General features: G+C 43.0%; 1 protein-coding gene across 1 annotated transcript; it reads right to left on the reverse strand.

Annotated features, from left to right (window-relative positions):
• Positions 1-18: 18 nt before the first annotated feature.
• LOC118942818 (mucin-7) lies at positions 19-9,981 on the reverse strand. The gene is made up of 7 exons (XM_036956539.1): positions 9,630-9,981; positions 7,750-8,027; positions 4,245-4,406; positions 2,218-2,419; positions 1,271-2,011; positions 237-421; positions 19-119 (listed from the first exon to the last, which is right to left on the reverse strand). Exons 2-7 carry the CDS (start codon positions 7,892-7,894, stop codon positions 19-21), a joined length of 1,536 nt encoding a protein of 511 aa, XP_036812434.1. The 5' UTR covers positions 7,895-8,027; positions 9,630-9,981.
• Positions 9,982-19,798: the final 9,817 nt, after the last annotated feature.

Here is a 19,798-nt window from a genome sequence, read left to right on the forward strand (position 1 = left end):
ACTCCGCTCAGCTGTCCATCACACGCTCTCCATGACAATCACCACAGAATCCTCCTCAGCCAATGGGGTGTCTCCTGGGGCGGGGCTACACAGGGTTAGTCCCTCCCCTGACCCCTGACCTCTGACCGGACAGTCCAGGCTGTCATGGAGCTCGCTCACCCCCTCCTCTCCTTCATCCCCTGCTTCCTCCACTCCCTCCTCCTCTTCCTCCTCCTCCTCGTCTTCCTCAACCTGACAGCGACACACCTCGATGCCTGAGTCCCCGGTCAGACGGCGGTGGCGGTACTGACTCTCATCGGCCCCAACTTCCTCCTGCTCTTCCTCCTCCTCCTCTCCCTCGCTCCTGTAGGTGTGGGGGACAAGCTGGTACACGTCCACACAGGGGGAGAACAGGGTCTGCTTGGGGGGAGACTGGGTGGGCCTGGGGGAGACAGGGGGAGGAGAGGACAAGGGGAAGACTGGGGGAGGAGAGCAGGAGGGAGACACAGTCTCTGTCCGTTCCACTGCAAGAGCTCCAAGAGGATCAAAAAAGGCCTGAGCCTTTGGGTCTGAGGCTACAGGAGAAGAGACTGGGACAGAGGAGGTAGGGGCTGGGGAGGCTAGGGTTAGGGTAGGGGCTGGGGAGGCTAGGGTTAGGGAGAGGGCAGAGGGGGTAGGAGCTGGGGAGGCTAGGGTTAGGGTAGGGGCTGGGGAGAGGGCAGAGGGGGTAGGAGCTGGGGAGGCTAGGGTTAGGGTAGGGGCTGGGGAGGCTAGGGTTAGGGAGAGGGCAGAGGGGGTAGGAGCTGGGGAGGCTAGGGTTAGGGTAGGGGCTGGGGAGGCTAGGGTTAGGGAGAGGGCAGAGGGGGTAGGAGCTGGGGAGGCTAGGGTTAGGGTAGGGGCTGGGGAGAGGGCAGAGGGGGTAGGAGCTGGGGAGGCTAGGGTTAGGGTAGGGGCTGGGGAGGCTAGGGTTAGGGAGAGGGCAGAGGGGGTAGGAGCTGGGGAGGCTAGGGTTAGGGTAGGAGCTGGGGAGGCTAGGGTTAGGTTAGGACCTGGGGAGGCTAGGGTTAGGGTAGGGGCTGGGGAGGCTAGGGTTGGGGTAGGGGCTGGGGAGGCTAGGGTTGGGGTAGGGGCTGGGGAGGCTAGGGTTAGGGTAGGAGCTGGGGAGAGGGCAGTGGAGGTAGGAGCTGGAGAGGCTAGGGTTAGGGTAGGAGCTGGGGAGAGGGCAGAGGGGGTAGGAGCTGGAGAGGCTAGGGTTAGGGTAGGAGCTGGGGAGAGGGCAGAGGGGGTAGGCGCTTGGGCTGGGGAGAGGGCAGAGGGGGTAGGCGCTTGGGCTGGGGAGAGGGCAGAGGGGGTAGGGGTACAAGAGGTGGTGGTGGTAGGGGAGGGGACAGCAGAGGTGGGTGTGGTAGGGGAGGGGACAGCAGAGGTGGGTGTGGTAGGGGAGGGGACAGCAGAGGTGGGTGTGGTAGGGGAGGAGACAGCAGAGGTGGGTGTGGTAGGGGAGGGGACAGCAGAGGTGGGTGTGGGGGAGGGACTGTGGGGACAGGATGGTCTGTCGTGGCCTGGATTGGTTAAAGGACAAGCAGTCCCAGCTAGAGGGTGTTCTGTTGTTGTAGCAACTAGAGGGTGTTCTGTAGACGTGGGTGAGGTACGAGAAGAGAGACGAGCTACATTAAAAACATCTGTCTCCATAGTAACAGTTTCCATGGTAGCACCAGGAAAGTAGTGCACCTGTGCAGGTTCTGTAGATTGTTCGCTTAAGTTGGTGTCGGCCTCTGAGGTTATAACAACAGTAAACGCATCAGCAACAACACCCATCCTGTTGCCTCCGGCAACATCCGCATCTGTCTCTGAAGATACAGAGACAATCATCTCCGAGGATGTTACCGTGGCAACTGTCTCCAAGACAACAGCAGCAGTGTTCTCTGCAGCGTATTGGGACAGTGTTGTGGGCGTGGAAGCACGGCTTGTGTCGGTCTCGTAGGTGCTACAGGGAGATGACGGACAGCAAGAGTCACAGGAACAGCTGGAGCTGCAGGGTCAGAGGTCAGAAACACAGTGTCATCTTTATTACAGCTTCTCCCCAACTCCTTACCACAGCAAAGTGTTTCATCCATCCTTTCTCATCTCAAACTCAAAGTGGCTTCTTTACATTGTCAAGTGTGTTTTATATCAATAAATTCAACCAAACAACCAATCACTCAACCAACCAGTCAGCCAGCCAATCAGTGTCCCCACCTGTTGTCAGAGCTGAAAGAGGAGGGTGCAGCGCTGGCGCTGGTGCCGGGGTGGGGGTGTGATCCCGGGGGATGGTGGGGTGGCTGGGGGTAGCGAGCGGCGCCCCCCTGGGCAGCGAACACAGTGCTGTAGGGAGGTGGGGGAGTGGAGGGCTGAGCTGCTACCTCTTCATAGGACGGTAGCTTCAGAGACGCCAGGAAACCTAGAGAGAGAGGAGAGAGAGAGAGTTATTAGTGGTGATTTATCAGGTCTAGGAGAGGAGAGGAGAGGAGAGGAGAGGAGAGGAGAGAGAGAGAGAGAGAGAGAGAGAGAGAGAGAGAGAGAGAGAGAGAGTTATTAGTGGTGATTTATCAGGTCTAGGAGAGGAGTCTTGTTGAGGTCTAACATGGAAGAGGGTTAGGCCAGTAGAATGTAGATCCATGATAGGCCAGTAGATTAGGTTTAGACCAGTAGGATGTAGCTCCATGGTAGGCCAGTAGGATATAGATCCATGATAGGCCAGTAGGATTAGGGTTAGGCCAGTAGGTTAGGGTTAGGCCAGTAGGATTAGGGTTAGGCCGGTAGGTTAGGGTTAGGCCAGTAGGTTAGGCCAGTAGGTTAGGGTTAGGCCGGTAGGATTAGGGTTAGGCCGGTAGGTTAGGGTTAGGCCAGTAGGTTAGGGTTAGGCCAGTAGGTTAGGGTTAGACCAGTAGGATGTAGCTCCATGGTAGGCCAGTAGGATATAGATCCATGATATCCATGATAGTAGGTTAGGGTTAGGCCAGTAGGTTAGGGTTGGGGTTAGGCCAGTAGGATGTAGATCCATGATAGGCCAGTAGGTTAGTGTTAGGCCAGTAGGTTAGGGTTAGGCCAGTAGGTTAGGGTTAGGCCAGTAGGTTAGGGTTGGGGTTAGGCCAGTAGGATATAGATCCATGATAGGCCAGTAGGTTAGGGTTAGGCCAGTAGGCTACTCACTGAGGTCTAACATGGAGGAGGGGTAGGATGTAGCTCCATGGTAGACCAGTAGGATGTAGATCCATGATAGGCCAGTAGGTTAGGGTTAGGCCAGTAGGATGTAGATCCATGATAGGCCAGTAGGTTAGGGTTAGGCCAGTAGGTTAGGGTTAGGCCAGTAGGTTAGGGTTGGGGTTAGGACAGTAGGATATAGATCCATGATAGGCCAGTAGGTTAGGGTTAGGCCAGTAGGCTACTCACTGAGGTCTAACATGGAGGAGGGGTAGGATGTAGCTCCATGGTAGACCAGTAGGATGTAGATCCATGATAGGCCAGTAGGTTAGGGTTAGGCCAGTAGGTTAGGGTTAGGCCAGTAGGTTAGGGTTAGGCCAGTAGGTTAGGGTTGGGGTTAGGCCAGTAGGATGTAGATACATGATAGGCCAGTAGGTTAGGGTTAGGCCAGTAGGCTACTCACTGAGGTCTAACATGGAGGAGGGGTAGGATGTAGCTCTATGGTCGGCCAGTAGGATGTAGATCCATGGTAGGCCAGTAGGTTAGGGTTAGGCCAGTAGGATGTAGATCCATGATAGGCCAGTAGGTTAGGGTTAGGCCAGTAGGTTAGGGTTAGGCCAGTAGGTTAGGGTTAGGCCAGTAGGCTACTCACTGAGGTCTAACATGGAGGAGGGGTAGGATGTAGCTCTATGGTCGGCCAGTAGGATGTAGATCCATGGTAGGCCAGTAGGTTAGGGTTAGGCCAGTAGGATGTAGCTCCATGGTAGGCCAGTAGGATGTAGATCCATGATTGGCCAGTAGGTTAGGGTTAGGCCAGTAGGATGTAGCTCCATGGTAGGCCAGTAGGATATAGATCCATGATATCCATGATAGTAGGTTAGGGTTAGGCCAGTAGGTTAGGGTTAGGCCAGTAGGTTAGGGTTGGGGTTAGGCCAGTAGGATGTAGATCCATGATAGGCCAGTAGGTTAGGGTTAGGCCAGTAGGTTAGGGTTAGGCCAGTAGGTTAGGGTTGGGGTTAGGCCAGTAGGATATAGATCCATGATAGGCCAGTAGGTTAGGGTTAGGCCAGTAGGCTACTCACTGAGGTCTAACATGGAGGAGGGGTAGGATGTAGCTCCATGGTAGGCTAGTAGGTTGATCTCTCTCTGTCTCTGCTGCTGTTGGACTCTGAGTTTAGCCCGGCGGTGTCGGTAAGCACAGCAACAACTGAACAGGATCAGAACGGTCCACAGCAGCCAGAACCCTGAATAATACAGAGATAACCTGTCAGAACATCATACAGAATCCTGAGGAATACAGAGAGAAACTGTTAGAACATACAGAAGACTGAACAATACAGAGAGAACATGTTAGAACATACAGAAGACTGAAGAATACAGAGAGAACCTGTTAGAACATACAGAACCCTGAAGAATACAGATAACCTGTTAGAACATACAGAACCCTGAAGAATACAGAGAGAACCTGTTAGAACATCACACAGAACCCTGAATAATACAGAGATAACCTGTCAGAACATCATACAGAATCCTGAGGAATACAGAGAGAAACTGTTAGAACATCATACAGAATCCTGAATAATACAGAGAGAACCTGTTAGAACATACAGAAGACTGAAGAATACAGAGAGAACCTGTTAGAACATACAGAACCCTGAAGAATACAGATAACCTGTTAGAACATACAGAACCCTGAAGAATACAGATAACCTGTTAGAACATCACACAGAACCTTGAAGAACACAGATAACCTGTTAGAACATCACACAGAACCCTGAATAATACAGAGAGAACCTGTTAGAGCATCATACAGAATCCTGAAGAATACAGAGAGAACCTGTTAGAACATACAAAACCCTGAAGAATACAGAGAGAACCTGTTAGAACATACAGAACCCTGAAGAATACAGAGAGAACCTGTTAGAACATACAGAACCCTGAAGAATACAGAGAGAACCTGTTTGAACATACAGAACCTTGAATAATACAGAGAGAACATGTTAGAACATACAGAACCCTGAAGAATACAGAGAGAACCTTTTAGAACATCACACAGAACCCTGAAGAATACAGAAGGAACCCATTAGAACATCACACAGAACCCTGAAGAATACAGAGAGAACCTGTTAGAACATACAGAACCCTGAAGAATACAGAGAGAACCTGTTAGAACATCATACAGAAAGAACCATGAAGAATACAGAGGACCTGTTAGAACATACAGAACCGTAAAGAATACAGAGAGAACCTGTTAGAACATACAGAACCGTAAAGAATACAGAGAGAACCTGTTAGAACATACAGAACCCTGAAGAATACAGAAAACCTGTTAGAACATCACACAGAACCCTAGTGTAGTAGTAAGTAGTAAATTAGCAGTACAGTATCAGTAACAGTAGTATTGTAATGTAGCAGAAGATGTAGTTCTCACACCAGAGTGTATAGTAGTGTCGTAGTATGTTACCAGTACAGTAGTAGTATTGTAGTAGTACAGTAGTAGTATTGTAGTAGTGCAGTATTGTAGGCCTTCAGTAGGCTAAATGAAACAGATCATCCTAATGCATCAATCATCACATATACTGTAGTAGTACAGTAGTTGTACTGTAGTAGTACTGTAGTAGTATTGTGGTAGTTTTGTAGTAGTACTGTAGTAGTACAGTAGTAGTAACAGTAGTATTGTAATGTGGCAGAAGAAGTAGTTCTCACACCAGAGTTTATAGTAGTGTCGTAGTATGTTACTAGTACAGTTGTAGTATTGTAGTAGTGCAGTAGTAGTATTGTAGTAGTGGAGTGTAGTATTGTAGGCCTTCAGTAGGCTAAATGAAACAGATCATCCTAATGCATCAATCATCACATATACTGTAGAACTGTAGTACTGTAGAATTATTGTATTAGCACAGTAGCAGTACAGTAGTAGTGTTGTAGTAGTGTTATAGTAGTGTTGTAGTAGTACAGTAGTAGTGGTATAGTAGTGTTGTGGTAGTATTGTAGTAGTACTGTAGTAGTACAGTAGTAGTATTGTAGCATCAGAGTAGTAGTATTGTAGTAGTATTGTAGTAGCATTGTAGCAGTACAGAGTAGTATTCGAGTAGTATTCTAGCAGTATTGTAGTACTATTGTAGTAGTGGTGTAGTAGTACTGTAGTAGTAGTATTGTACTAGTGTTGTAGTGGTGTTGTAGTAGTGTTGTAGTGGTGTTGTAGTAGTATTGTAGTAGTATTGTAGTAGTGTTGTAGTAGTAGTGTAGTAGTAGTATTTCGGTAGCACAGTAGTAGTATTGTAGTAATGTTGTAGTAGTGTTGTAGTAGTATTGCAGTAGTATTGTGGTATACAGTAGTAGTGATGTAGCAGCATTGTAGTAGCGTTGTAGTAGTATTGTAGTTGTATTGTAGTAGTATTGTAGTGGTGTTGTAGTAGTATTGTAGTAGTATTGTAGTAGTATTGTAGTAGTATTGCAGTAGTATTGTAGTAGTGGTGTAGTAGTGGTGTGGTAGTGGTGTAGTAGTTTTGTAGTAGTGTTGTAGTAGTAGTGTAGTAGTATTGTGGTAGTACAGCAGTAGTGGTGTAGTAGTATTGTAGTAGTGTTGTAGTAGTATTGTAGTAGTGTTGTAGTAGCATTGTGGTAGTACAGCAATAGTGTTGTAGTAGTGTTGTAGTAGTGTTGTGGTAGTGTTGTAGTAGTGTTGTAGTAGTGTTGTAGTAGTATTGTGGTAGTACAGCAGTAGTGTTGTAGTAGTGCTGTAGTAGTGTTGTAGTAGTATTGTAGTAGTATCGTAGTAGTGTTGTAGTGGTGTTGTAGTGGTGTTGTAGTAGTGTTGTAGTAGTGTTGTAGTAGTGTCGTAGTAGTATTGTAGTAGTGTTGTAGTAGTGTTGTGGTAGTACAGCAGTAGTGGTGTAGTAGTATTGTAGTAGTATTGTAGTAGTGTTGTAGTAGTGTTGTGGTAGTTATGTAGTAGTGTAGTAGTAGTGTTGTAGTAGTGGTGTGGTAGTGGTGTGGTAGTGTTGTAGTAGTGTTGTAGTAGAATTGTAGTAGTATTGTAGTAGTATTGTAGTAGTGTTGTAGTAGTGGTGTAGTAGTATTGTAGTAGTGTTGTAGTAGTGTTGTAGTAGTGGTGTAGTAGTGGTGTAGTAGTGTTGTGGTAGTGGTGTAGTAGTGTTGTAGTAGTATTGTGGTAGTACAGCAATAGTGGTGTAGTAGTTTTGTTATAGTGTTGTGGTGGTGTTGTAGTAGTATTGTGGTAGTACAGCAGTAGTTGTAGTAGTGTTGTAGTAGTGTTGTAGTAGTATTGTGGTAGTACAGTAGTAGTGTTGTAGTAGTGTTGTAGTAGTGTTGTAGTAGTGTTGTGGTAGTACAGCAGTAGTGTTGTAGTAGTGTTGTAGTAGTGTTGTAGTAGTATTGTGGTAGTACAGCAGTAGTGCTGTAGTAGTGTTGTAGTAGTATTGTAGTAGTATTGTAGTAGTGGTGTAGTAGTGTTGTAGTAGTGTTGTAGTATTGCTGTAGTAGTGTTGTGGTAGTATTGTAGTAATAGTGTAGTAGTGTTGTAGTAGTGTTGTAGTAGTGTTGTAGTAGTATCGTAGTAGTACTCACACCAGAGTTCATAGTAATAGGTGCAGCAGCCTGTCTCCCCACAGCAGTGTCCTGTCTCACAGAGGTAACCTCCGTTGGAGCTGGCCCCAGGACAGTACCTGGGTCGGCCCAGCAGGGGCAGGCTACCACTACTATGGTACTCCATCACCCCAACACAACCCCGGTCAGGCAACACGGTCAGCGGTCCAGTCAGGCAACACGGTCAGCGGCCCAGTCGACTGCAGCGGTCTGGTAGTGTCAGAGAGAGCGGTCGCGGTCATCTGGCAGATCGGGGGAATCTGGACGGGGACAGAGTCAAAGGAGAGCTTTGTTTATTTACTGACAGAGGATACATCCCAAACGGAACCCTATTCCCTACATAGTGAACTACTTTAGACTAGGGCCCTATGGGTCTCCCTATTCCCTATATAGTGCACTACTTTAGACTAGGGCCCTATGGGTCTCCCTATTCCCTATATAGTGCACTACTTTAGACTAGGGCCCTATGGGTCTCCATATTCCCTATTTAGTGCACTACTTTAGACCAGGGCCCATAGGGCTGACCATAAGGCTCTGGTCAAAAGTAGTGCACTATATAGGGAATAGGGATTCCATTTAGGACGCATAGAGGAACCAACCAACATCACTCACTGGCTGACACTATCACACAATGCTTCTACTTGACACACACACACACACACGGTGCCATCTGGGAGGGTTTCACTGTTTCCTTTAGCCTACTACAACTTCTAAAGACCCAAAACACGCATTAACACACACACAAAACACGCATCAACACACACACAAAACACGCATCCACACACACACAAAACACGCATCAACACACACACAAAACACGCATCAACACACACACAAAACACGCATCAACACACACACAAAACACGCATCAACAAACACACAAAACACGCATCAGCAAACACACAAAACACGCATCCACACACACACAAAACACGCATCAACAAACACACAAAACACGCATCAGCAAACACACAAAACACACATCCACACACACACAAAACACGCATCAACAAACACACAAAACACGCATCAACAAACACACAAAACACGCATCAACACACACACAAAACACGCATCAACAAACACACAAAACACGCATCCACACACACACAAAACACGCATCAACAAACACACAAAACACGCATCCACACACCCACAAAACACGCATCAACACACACACAAAACAGGCATCAACACACACACAAAACAGGCATCAACACACACACAAAACAGGCATCAAAACACACACAAAACACGCATCCACACACACACACAAAACAAGCCTCCACACACACACAAAACAAGCCTCCACACACACACACAAAACAAGCCTCCACACACACACACAAAACAAGCCTCCACACACACACAAAACAAGCCTCCACACACACACAAAACAAGCCTCCACACACACACAAAACACGCCTCCACATCCACAGTAATGGGATGTGCTCCTTGTATATACAGTATAAAAAACACCATGGAATAGTTGGAGAGATAAAGATCCAATCATATTTGCTGCATTGCCACAATTTCACACTATACTGGCTGGCTGCACACACACACACACACAAACAGAGAGAGAGATAGAGCGAGAGAGAGCAAGAGATTTGTTCATGCAGAAATAGGAAACAACCATCTCATATAGTGTCCATAATTATAAGCTCATAGACAAACAGAAGCATTTAGGTACCATAAGGTTTCAGCCTAAAGTCCGCTGTAGTATGGCGCCTATACCGTAAAGCTCATTCACATAGCTAGAGGTATATCCAGCCGACTAGTCCTGCAAACCAGAGATTCAACATTTTATATAACACCAACCAACCAAGGTTATAAAATGTACTTTTGAACGATTCTCCCACCGGTTCATTGTCTAACTGCGAGGCACAAGGCCACGGCACCACTCAGGTTGGTAGAGCATCTAGAACCGATCAGCTGCTCTCCGGTAGAAGTCTCCATCATCGCTCTCTCTCTCTCTCTCTCTCTCTCCGGCAGACTGGCCGCCATTGCCACCCGGTACCGTTCCGTTAACGATACTTCTCCCCCAAAGTCCGCATCGGTAGGATACTCTTCTCATTCCCCGCACGGAACGACAGCGCCCGGTAGAAAAACAACAACCGTCCACATAGAAAAACGGTACATCAAATCACACAAAAACAACAAATAAAATGTGTATTTCATGTTGCGATGTAAATGAATATCAAACGATTTATTTTACTCGTACTGAACGCATTCAACTCTGATTGGCCGAGGGTGACAGCGGTTCAGCCAATCAGGGTTACCGTGGCAGTAAGCTCAGACAAGTAGCTCGTTAAGGCAACCTGGACTCAAGGGTAGACGTAACATAGTAAACGTAAACGAGTCTTCCCTCCGTTTAATATGTATGTCACGTTTCGTATGGTATGTATTCATTTGTGGATGTCCATCATCCATTATGTATGATATGTTACGATTTGCAATTCGTACAACTGGTGTCTGTCAATCGATAAGGAATTTAATAGTCTATAGAACTGACTATACGTTATATGATTAAACATGTTGGCTCATGGGATGTTTCAAATTTTTTTCTATATGGGCTCAAAATGTCATGTAGTAACTACAGATTCAAAGACCTTGACCTTTGACCCACTAGTTCAAAGACTGTGACCTTGTGTTTACAAAATCAAATAAAATCAACATGTAATGGTCACATACACATGGTTAGCGGATGTTAATGCTTGTGATCTAGTTTCGACAGTGCAGTAATATCTAACAAGTAAGCTAACAATTCCCCAACAACAACCTAATACACACAAATGTAAAGGGATGAATGAGAATATGTACAGTTGTAGTCAGAAGTTTACATACACCTTAGCCAAAGACTATTGAACTCAGTTTTTCACTATTCCTGACATTTAATCCTAGTAAAAATTCCCTTTCTTAGGTCAGTTAGGATCACCACTTTCTTTTAAGAATGTGAAATGTCCGAATAATAGTAGAGAGAATGATTTATTTCAGCTTTTATTTCTTTCATCACATTCCCAGTGGGTCAGAAGTTTACATACACTCAATTAGTATTTGGTAGCATTGCCTTTAAATTGTTTAACTTGGGTCAAACGTTTTGGGTAGCCTTCCACAAGCTTCCCACAATAAGTTGGGTGAGTTTTGGCCCATTCCTCCTGACAGAGCTGGTCTAACTGAGTCAGGTTTGTAGGCCTCCTTGCTCTCACACGCTTTTTCAGTTCTGACCACACATTCTATGGGATTGAGGTCAGGGCTTTGTGATGACCACTCCAATACCTTGACTTTGTTGTCCTTAAGCAATTTGCCACAACTTTGAAAGTATGCTTGGGGTCATTGTCCATTTGGAAGACCCATTTGCGACCAAGCTTTAACTTCCTGACTGATGTCTTGAGATGTTGCTTCAATATATCCACATAATTTTATTTCCTCAAGATTCACCATCTATTTTGTGAAGTGCACCAGTCCCTCCTGCAGCAAAGCACCCCCACAACATGATGCTGCCACCCCCGTGCTTCACGGTTGGGATGGTGTTTTTCGGCTTGCAAGCCTCCCCCTTTTTCTCCAAACATAACGATGGTCATTATGGCCAAACAGTTCTATTTTTGTTTCAACAGACCAGAGGACATTTCTCCAAAAAGTACATTCTTTGTCCACATGTGCAGTTGCAAACCGTAGTCTGTCTTTTTTATGGCGGTTTTGGAGCAGTTGCTTCTTCCTTGCTGAGCGGCCTTTCAGGTTATGTCGATATAGGACTCGTTTTACTGTGGATATAGATACTTTTGTACCGGTTTCCTCCAGCATCTTCACAAGGTCCCTTGCTGTTGTTCTGGGATTGATTTGCACTTTTCGCACCAAAGTACGTTCATCTCTAGGAGACAGAACTCATCTCCTTCCTGATAGGTATGACGGCTGCATGGTCCCATGGTGTTTATACTTGTGTACTATTGTTTGTACAGATGAACATGGTACTTTCAGGTGTTTGGAAATTGCTCCCAAGGATGAACCAGACTTGTGGAGGTCTACAATACTTTTTCTGGATGATTTCTTTTTTTTGATGTCAAGCAAAGAGGCACTGAGTTTGAAGGTAGGCCTTTAAATACATCCACAGGTGCACCTCCAATTGACTGAAATGATGTCAATTAGCCTATCAGAAGCTTCTAAAGCCATGACATAATTTTCTGGAATTTTCCAAGCTGTTTAACAAACTATAGTTTTGTCAAGTCGGTTAGGACATCTACTTTGTACAAGTCATTTTTCTAACAATTGTTTACAGACATATTATTTAACTTATATTTCACTGTATCACAATTCCAGTGGGTCAGAAGTTGACATTCACTAAGTTGCCTCTGCCTTTAACAAGAAATGTGTGGAGTGGTTGAAAAACGAGTTTTAATGATTCCAACCTAAGTGTATGTAAACTTCAGACTTCAACTGTACATATAAATATATGGATGAGCGATGGCCGAGCGGCATGGGCAAGATGCTGTAGATTAGTTATTTAAAGTGACTAGTGATCCATTTATTAAAGTGGTGTTATTTAAAGTGACTAGTGATAGCTTTATTAAGTCCATGTATTACATGTATTGAAGTGGCCAGAGATTTGAGTCTGTATTTTGGCAGCAGCCTCTCTATGTTAGTGATCATGTATTGAAGTGGCCAGAGATTTGAGTCTGTATTTTGGCAGCAGCCTCTCTATGTTAGTGATCATGTATTGAAGTGGCCAGAGATTTGAGTCTGTATTTTGGCAGCAGCCTCTCTATGTTAGTGATCATTTATTGAAGTGGCCAGAGATTTGAGTCTGTATTTTGGCAGCAGCCTCTCTATGTTAGTGATCATGTATTGAAGTGGCCAGAGATTTGAGTCTGTATTTTGGCAGCAGCCTCTCTATGTTAGTGATCATGTATTGAAGTGGCCAGAGATTTGAGTCTGTATTTTGGCAGCAGCCTCTCTATGTTAGTGATCATGTATTGAAGTGGCCAGAGATTTGAGTCTGTATTTTGGCAGCAGCCTCTCTATGTTAGTGATCATGTATTGAAGTAGCCAGAGATTTGAGTCTGTATTTTGGCAGCAGCCTCTCTATGTTAGTGATCATGTATTGAAGTGGCCAGAGATTTGAGTCTGTATTTTGGCAGCAGCCTCTCTATGTTAGTGATCATGTATTGAAGTGGCCAGAGATTTGAGTCTGTATTTTGGCAGCAGCCTCTCTATGTTAGTGATCATTTGAACAAACATTATTGTGGCAATTCTTATATTGGAGTAAAACTGTAAATAAGACTTTAATCTCAAGAGAAGGAAGGTTTAATGTTAAAGTTATATGATCTGTTACTAAGAAAACAGTCCTGGTCAGATAGGTTTAATGTTAAAGTTATATGATCTGTTACTAAGAAAACAGTCCTGGTCAGATAGGTTTAATGTTGAAGTTATATGATCTGTTACTAAGAAAACAGTCCTGGTCAGATAGGTTTAATGTTGAAGTTATATGATCTGTTACTAAGAAAACAGTCCTGGTCAGATAGGTTTAATGTTGAAGTTATATGATCTGTTACTAAGAAAACAGTCCTGGTCAGATAGGTTTAATGTTGAAGTTATATGATCTGTTACTAAGAAAACAGTCCTGGTCAGATAGGTTTAATGTTGAAGTTATATGATCTGTTACTAAGAAAACAGTCCTGGTCAGATAGGTTTAATGTTAAAGTTATATGATCTGTTACTAAGAAAACAGTCTTGGTCAGATAGGTTTAATGTTAAAGTTATATGATCTGTTACTAAGAAAACAGTCTTGGTCAGATAGGTTTAATGTTAAAGTTATATGATCTGTTACTAAGAAAACAGTCCTGGTCAGATAGGTTTAATGTTGAAGTTATATGATCTGTTACTAAGAAAACAGTCTTGGTCAGATAGGTTTAATGTTAAAGTTATATGATCTGTTACTAAGAAAACAGTCCTGGTCAGATAGGTTTAATGTTGAAGTTATATGATCTGTTACTAAGAAAACAGTCCTGGTCAGATAGGTTTAATGTTGAAGTTATATGATCTGTTACTAAGAAAACAGTCCTGGTCAGATAGGTTTAATGTTGAAGTTATATGATCTGTTACTAAGAAAACAGTCTTGGTCAGATAGGTTTAATGTTGAAGTTATATGATCTGTTACTAAGAAAACAGTCTTGGTCAGATAGGTTTAATGTTAAAGTTATATGATCTGTTACTAAGAAAACAGTCCTGGTCAGATAGGTTCAATGTTAAAGTTATATGATCTGTTACTAAGAAAACAGTCCTGGTCAGATAGGTTTAATGTTGAAGTTATATGATCTGTTACTAAGAAAACAGTCCTGGTCAGATAGGTTTAATGTTGAAGTTATATGATCTGTTACTAAGAAAACAGTCCTGGTCAGATAGGTTTAATGTTGAAGTTATATGATCTGTTACTAAGAAAACAGTCTTGGTCAGATAGGTTTAATGTTGAAGTTATATGATCTGTTACTAAGAAAACAGTCCTGGTCAGATAGGTTTAATGTTGAAGTTATATGATCTGTTACTAAGAAAACAGTCCTGGTCAGATAGGTTTAATGTTGAAGTTATATGATCTGTTACTAAGAAAACAGTCTTGGTCAGATAGGTTTAATGTTGAAGTTATATGATCTGTTACTAAGAAAACAGTCCTGGTCAGATAGGTTTAATGTTAAAGTTATATGATCTGTTACTAAGAAAACAGTCCTGGTCAGATAGGTTTAATGTTGAAGTTATATGATCTGTTACTAAGAAAACAGTCTTGGTCAGATAGGTTTAATGTTAAAGTTATATGATCTGTTACTAAGAAAACAGTCCTGGTCAGATAGGTTTAATGTTGAAGTTATATGATCTGTTACTAAGAAAACAGTCTTGGTCAGATAGGTTTAATGTTGAAGTTATATGATCTGTTACTAAGAAAACAGTCTTGGTCAGATAGGTTTAATGTTAAAGTTATATGATCTGTTACTAAGAAAACAGTCCTGGTCAGATAGGTTTAATGTTGAAGTTATATGATCTGTTACTAAGAAAACAGTCTTGGTCAGATAGGTTTAATGTTAAAGTTATATGATCTGTTACTAAGAAAACAGTCCTGGTCAGATAGGTTTAATGTTGAAGTTATATGATCTGTTACTAAGAAAACAGTCCTGGTCAGATAGGTTTAATGTTGAAGTTATATGATCTGTTACTAAGAAAACAGTCTTGGTCAGATAGGTTTAATGTTAAAGTTATATGATCTGTTACTAAGAAAACAGTCCTGGTCAGATAGGTTTAATGTTAAAGTTATATGATCTGTTACTAAGAAAACAGTCCTGGTCAGATAGGTTTAATGTTAAAGTTATATGATCTGTTACTAAGAAAACAGTCTTGGTCAGATAGGTTTAATGTTGAAGTTATATGATCTGTTACTAAGAAAACAGTCCTGGTCAGATAGGTTTAATGTTGAAGTTATATGATCTGTTACTAAGAAAACAGTCTTGGTCAGATAGGTTTAATGTTGAAGTTATATGATCTGTTACTAAGAAAACAGTCTTGGTCAGATAGGTTTAATGTTAAAGTTATATGATCTGTTACTAAGAAAACAGTCCTGGTCAGATAGGTTTAATGTTAAAGTTATATGATCTGTTACTAAGAAAACAGTCCTGGTCAGATAGGTTTAATGTTGAAGTTATATGATCTGTTACTAAGAAAACAGTCCTGGTCAGATAGGTTTAATGTTGAAGTTATATGATCTGTTACTAAGAAAACAGTCCTGGTCAGATAGGTTTAATGTTGAAGTTATATGATCTGTTACTAAGAAAACAGTCCTGGTCAGATAGGTTTAATGTTGAAGTTATATGATCTGTTACTAAGAAAACAGTCTTGGTCAGATAGGTTTAATGTTGAAGTTATATGATCTGTTACTAAGAAAACAGTCCTGGTCAGATAGGTTTAATGTTGAAGTTATATGATCTGTTACTAAGAAAACAGTCCTGGTCAGATAGGTTTAATGTTGAAGTTATATGATCTGTTACTAAGAAAACAGTCTTGGTCAGATAGGTTTAATGTTGAAGTTATATGATCTGTTACTAAGAAAACAGTCCTGGTCAGATAGGTTTAATGTTAAAGTTATATGATCTGTTACTAAGAAAACAGTCCTGGTCAGATAGGTTTAATGTTGAAGTTATATGATCTGTTACTAAGAAAACAGTCTTGGTCAGATAGGTTTAATGTTAAAGTTATATGATCTGTTACTAAGAAAACAGTCCTGGTCAGATAGGTTTAATGTTGAAGTTATATGATCTGTTACTAAGAAAACAGTCTTGGTCAGATAGGTTTAATGTTGAAGTTATATGATCTGTTACTAAGAAAACAGTCTTGGTCAGATAGGTTTAATGTTAAAGTTATATGATCTGTTACTAAGAAAACAGTCCTGGTCAGATAGGTTTAATGTTGAAGTTATATGATCTGTTACTAAGAAAACAGTCTTGGTCAGATAGGTTTAATGTTAAAGTTATATGATCTGTTACTAAGAAAACAGTCCTGGTCAGATAGGTTTAATGTTGAAGTTATATGATCTGTTACTAAGAAAACAGTCCTGGTCAGATAGGTTTAATGTTGAAGTTATATGATCTGTTACTAAGAAAACAGTCTTGGTCAGATAGGTTTAATGTTGAAGTTATATGATCTGTTACTAAGAAAACAGTCCTGGTCATAGAGGCCTCGAAAATATCCAAAATAACTAACAACGACACAGAATTAATACATTATATCCTAAACAACAACACAGAATTAATACATTATATCCAAAACAACAACACAGAATTAATACATTATATCCAAAACAACAACACAGAATTAATACATTATATCCTAAACAACAACACAGAATACATACATTATATCCAAAACAACAACACAGAATTAATACATTATATCCAAAACAACAACACAGAATACATACATTATATCCAAAACAACAACACAGAATACATACATTATATCCAAAACAACAACACAGAATACATACATTATATCCAAAACAACAACACAGAATTAATACATTATATCCTAAACAACAACACAGAATTAATACATTATATCCAAAACAACAACACAGAATTAATACATTTTCAGAAATTCAAATATGAAAGTCGTTCTACACAATACCACAACAACAAAAAGTCCCAACTGGGAGGAAATCAGGATAAAATACACAGATTCATGCTGTTGATAACTAGCATCACTGGTCCCTTTGTTTAGAATTCTTCTGTGTGTATGCATAGACTTATGGGATAGTAGAACCCTCTTGTCCTAACCTGGGTATCTGGGGATGCTGCAGAGGAATGGGAAGGGCTGTATACGGTGGAGGTGTTTATCAGTGTATGACAGCTGTAAGAGTCGCTCCAGTTCAGTGCTTCTCCTCCGTAGCTCTTTAAAAATATAGAGATTTTATTTAACCTTTATTTAACTCAGTGAATTCCTGCTCTAGCTATTTGACAAGCCACTGAACCCGCCTCTCCGCCTCAACGCCTCTCCGCCTCTCCCCTCTCCACCTATCCCCTCTCCACCTCTCCATCTCTCCACCTCTCCCCTCTCCACCTCTCCATCTCTCCACCTCTCCCCTCTCCACCTCTCCTCTGCCTCTCTGCTGTCCTCTTCTCCTCCCTGCCTCTCTGCTGTCCTCTTCTCCTCCCTGCCCTCTCTGCTGTTCTCTTCTCCTCTCTGCGGTCCTCTTCTCCTCTCTGCTGTCCTCTTCTCCTCTCTGCTGTCCTCTTCTCCTCTCTGCTGTCCTCTTCTCCTCTCTGCGGTCCTCTTCTCCTCTCTGCTGTCCTCTTCTCCTCTCTGCTGTCCTCTTCTCCTCCCTGCCTCTCTGCTGTTCTCTTCTCCTCCCTGCCTCTCTGCTGTCCTCTTCTCCTCTCTGCCTCTCTGCTGTCCTCTTCTCCTCTCTGCCTCTCTGCTGTCCTCTTCTCCTCCCTGCCGTCGTCTTCTCCTCTCTGCCTCTCTGCTGTCCTCTACTCCTCCCTGACTCTCTCCTGTCCTCTTCTCCTCTCTGCTGTCCTCTTCTCCTCCCTGCCTCTCTGCTGTCCTCTTCTCCTCCCTGCCTCTCTGCTGTCCTCTTCTTCTCCCTGACCATCTCTTGATGTAATCTACGTTGCTTCTCTCGGTGTTCCTGAGTGGAGCAGAGGTCTAAGACACTGCATTTCAGTGCAAAAGGTGTCACTACAGACCCTGGTTCAAATCCAGGCTGTATCACAACCGGCCGTGATTGGGAGTCCAGTAGGGCGGTGCACAATTGGCCCAGCGTTGTCTGAGTTTGGCCGGTGTAGGTTGTCATTCTAAGTAAGAATTTGTTCTTAAGAGACTTGCGGTGGATATAATGTATTTCAATCAATCAATCAATCAAATTTATTTTATATAGCCCTTCGTACATCAGCTGATATCTCAAAGTGCTGTACAGAAACCCAGCCTAAAACCCCAAACAGCAAGCAATGCAGGTGAAGAAGCTGTGTTGTTGTTTTGGATATAATGTATTAATTCTGTGTTGTTGTTTTGGATTTAAAAGAAAAATACATATTAATTCCCATTCTGTTGGTCTGCACCATAACTGTCTCTCTGCTGCCGCCCTGTGGACATTAGAGAGAACTGCAATATGGGCCTCGAACAGACAGACACACAGCCAACCAGACAGATGCAGGTTGTTGTGCAAAAGAAAATTGGTAGATACAAAATTACATTACAGAATCTATGAGACACATGTGTGTCCTTAATGGAACCCGACTGTGTGTGTGTGTTGCTTCACAGTCCTGTCGTCTGGATCATTTGTGTCAAAGTAGCCTGTCGTCTGGATCATTTGTGTCAAAGTAGCCTGTCGTTTCCATCATTTGTGTCAAAGTAGCCTGTCGTTTGGATCATTTGTATAAAAACCAGATTCTGCCGTCGTCTCCAGTTAAATGATGTAGAATGTTCATACACTTATAAGAGGACACATTTTCTCTTCCCTCGACTACTAAAAATGTTCCCCTTGTATGTTCCTTCTGTAAGTGCCACTACTCTACTGCTCCTTCTGTAAGTGCCACTACTCTACTGCTCCTTCTGTAAGTGCCTCTACTCTACTGCTCCTTCTGTAAGTGCCTCTACTCTACTGCTCCTTCTGTAAGTGCCTCTACTCTACTGCTCCTTCTGTAAGTGCCTCTACTCTACTGCTCCTTCTGTAAGTGCCTCTACTCTACTGCTCCTTCTGTAAGTGCCTCTACTCTACTGCTCCTTCTGTAAGTGCCTCTACTCTACTGTTCCTTCTGTAAGTGCCTCTACTCTACTGCTCCTTCTGTAAGTGCCTCTACTCTACTGCTCCTTCTGTAAGTGCCTCTACTCTACTGCTCCTTCTGTAAGTGCCTCTACTCTACTGCTCCTTCTGTAAGTGCCTCTACTCTACTGTTCCTTCTGTAAGTGCCTCTACTCTACTGTTCCTTCTGTAAGTGCCTCTACTCTACTGCTCCTTCTGTAAGTGCCTCTACTCTACTGCTCCTTCTGTAAGTGCCTCTACTCTACTGCTCCTTCTGTAAGTGCCTCTACTCTACTGCTCCTTCTGTAAGTGCCTCTACTCTACTGCTCCTTCTGTAAGTGCCTCTACTCTACTGCTCCTTCTGTAAGTGCCTCTACTCTACTGCTCCTTCTGTAAGTGCCTCTACTCTACTGCTCCTTCTGTAAGTGCCTCTACTCTACTGCTCCTTCTGTAAGTGCCTCTACTCTACTGCTCCTTCTGTAAGTGCCTCTACTCTACTGCTTTATATCACATATCGATGATATGAATGCATGCTTTATTATAAAGGTGATTTTTTCTCATGCATTCTGGTACCTCAGAGGCCCCCGGGTCAACCCCCTCTCGCGCTCACTTTTTGTTCCGGTACCTGCCAAATTCCAAATGAAGCACGACCTCTGTCCAATATGATACTGGGCCACCCTAACCTGTCAAAATTATTTGAAGGTTGTGTGGAGATTCCAAACAATTTGTCATCATCACTGAGTACTGTCTTTAAGG

This window comes from Oncorhynchus mykiss, chromosome 21 (assembly GCF_013265735.2).
Source record: "Oncorhynchus mykiss isolate Arlee chromosome 21, USDA_OmykA_1.1, whole genome shotgun sequence".
Taxonomy (NCBI): domain Eukaryota; kingdom Metazoa; phylum Chordata; class Actinopteri; order Salmoniformes; family Salmonidae; genus Oncorhynchus; species Oncorhynchus mykiss.

Bases quoted from the DNA above. Each gene is read 5' to 3' on its own strand.
- LOC118942818 (XM_036956539.1), bottom strand. From the start codon at position 7,894: ATGGAGTACCATAGTAGTGGTAGCCTGCCCCTGCTGGGCCGACCCAGG. The intron at 4,407-7,749 runs GTGAGTACTACT...TGTATTATTCAG, and splicing joins CTATTACTATGAACTCTGGT to GGTTCTGGCTGCTGTGGACC. The intron at 2,012-2,217 runs GTGGGGACACTG...CTGACCCTGCAG, and splicing joins TCTTTCAGCTCTGACAACAG to CTCCAGCTGTTCCTGTGACT.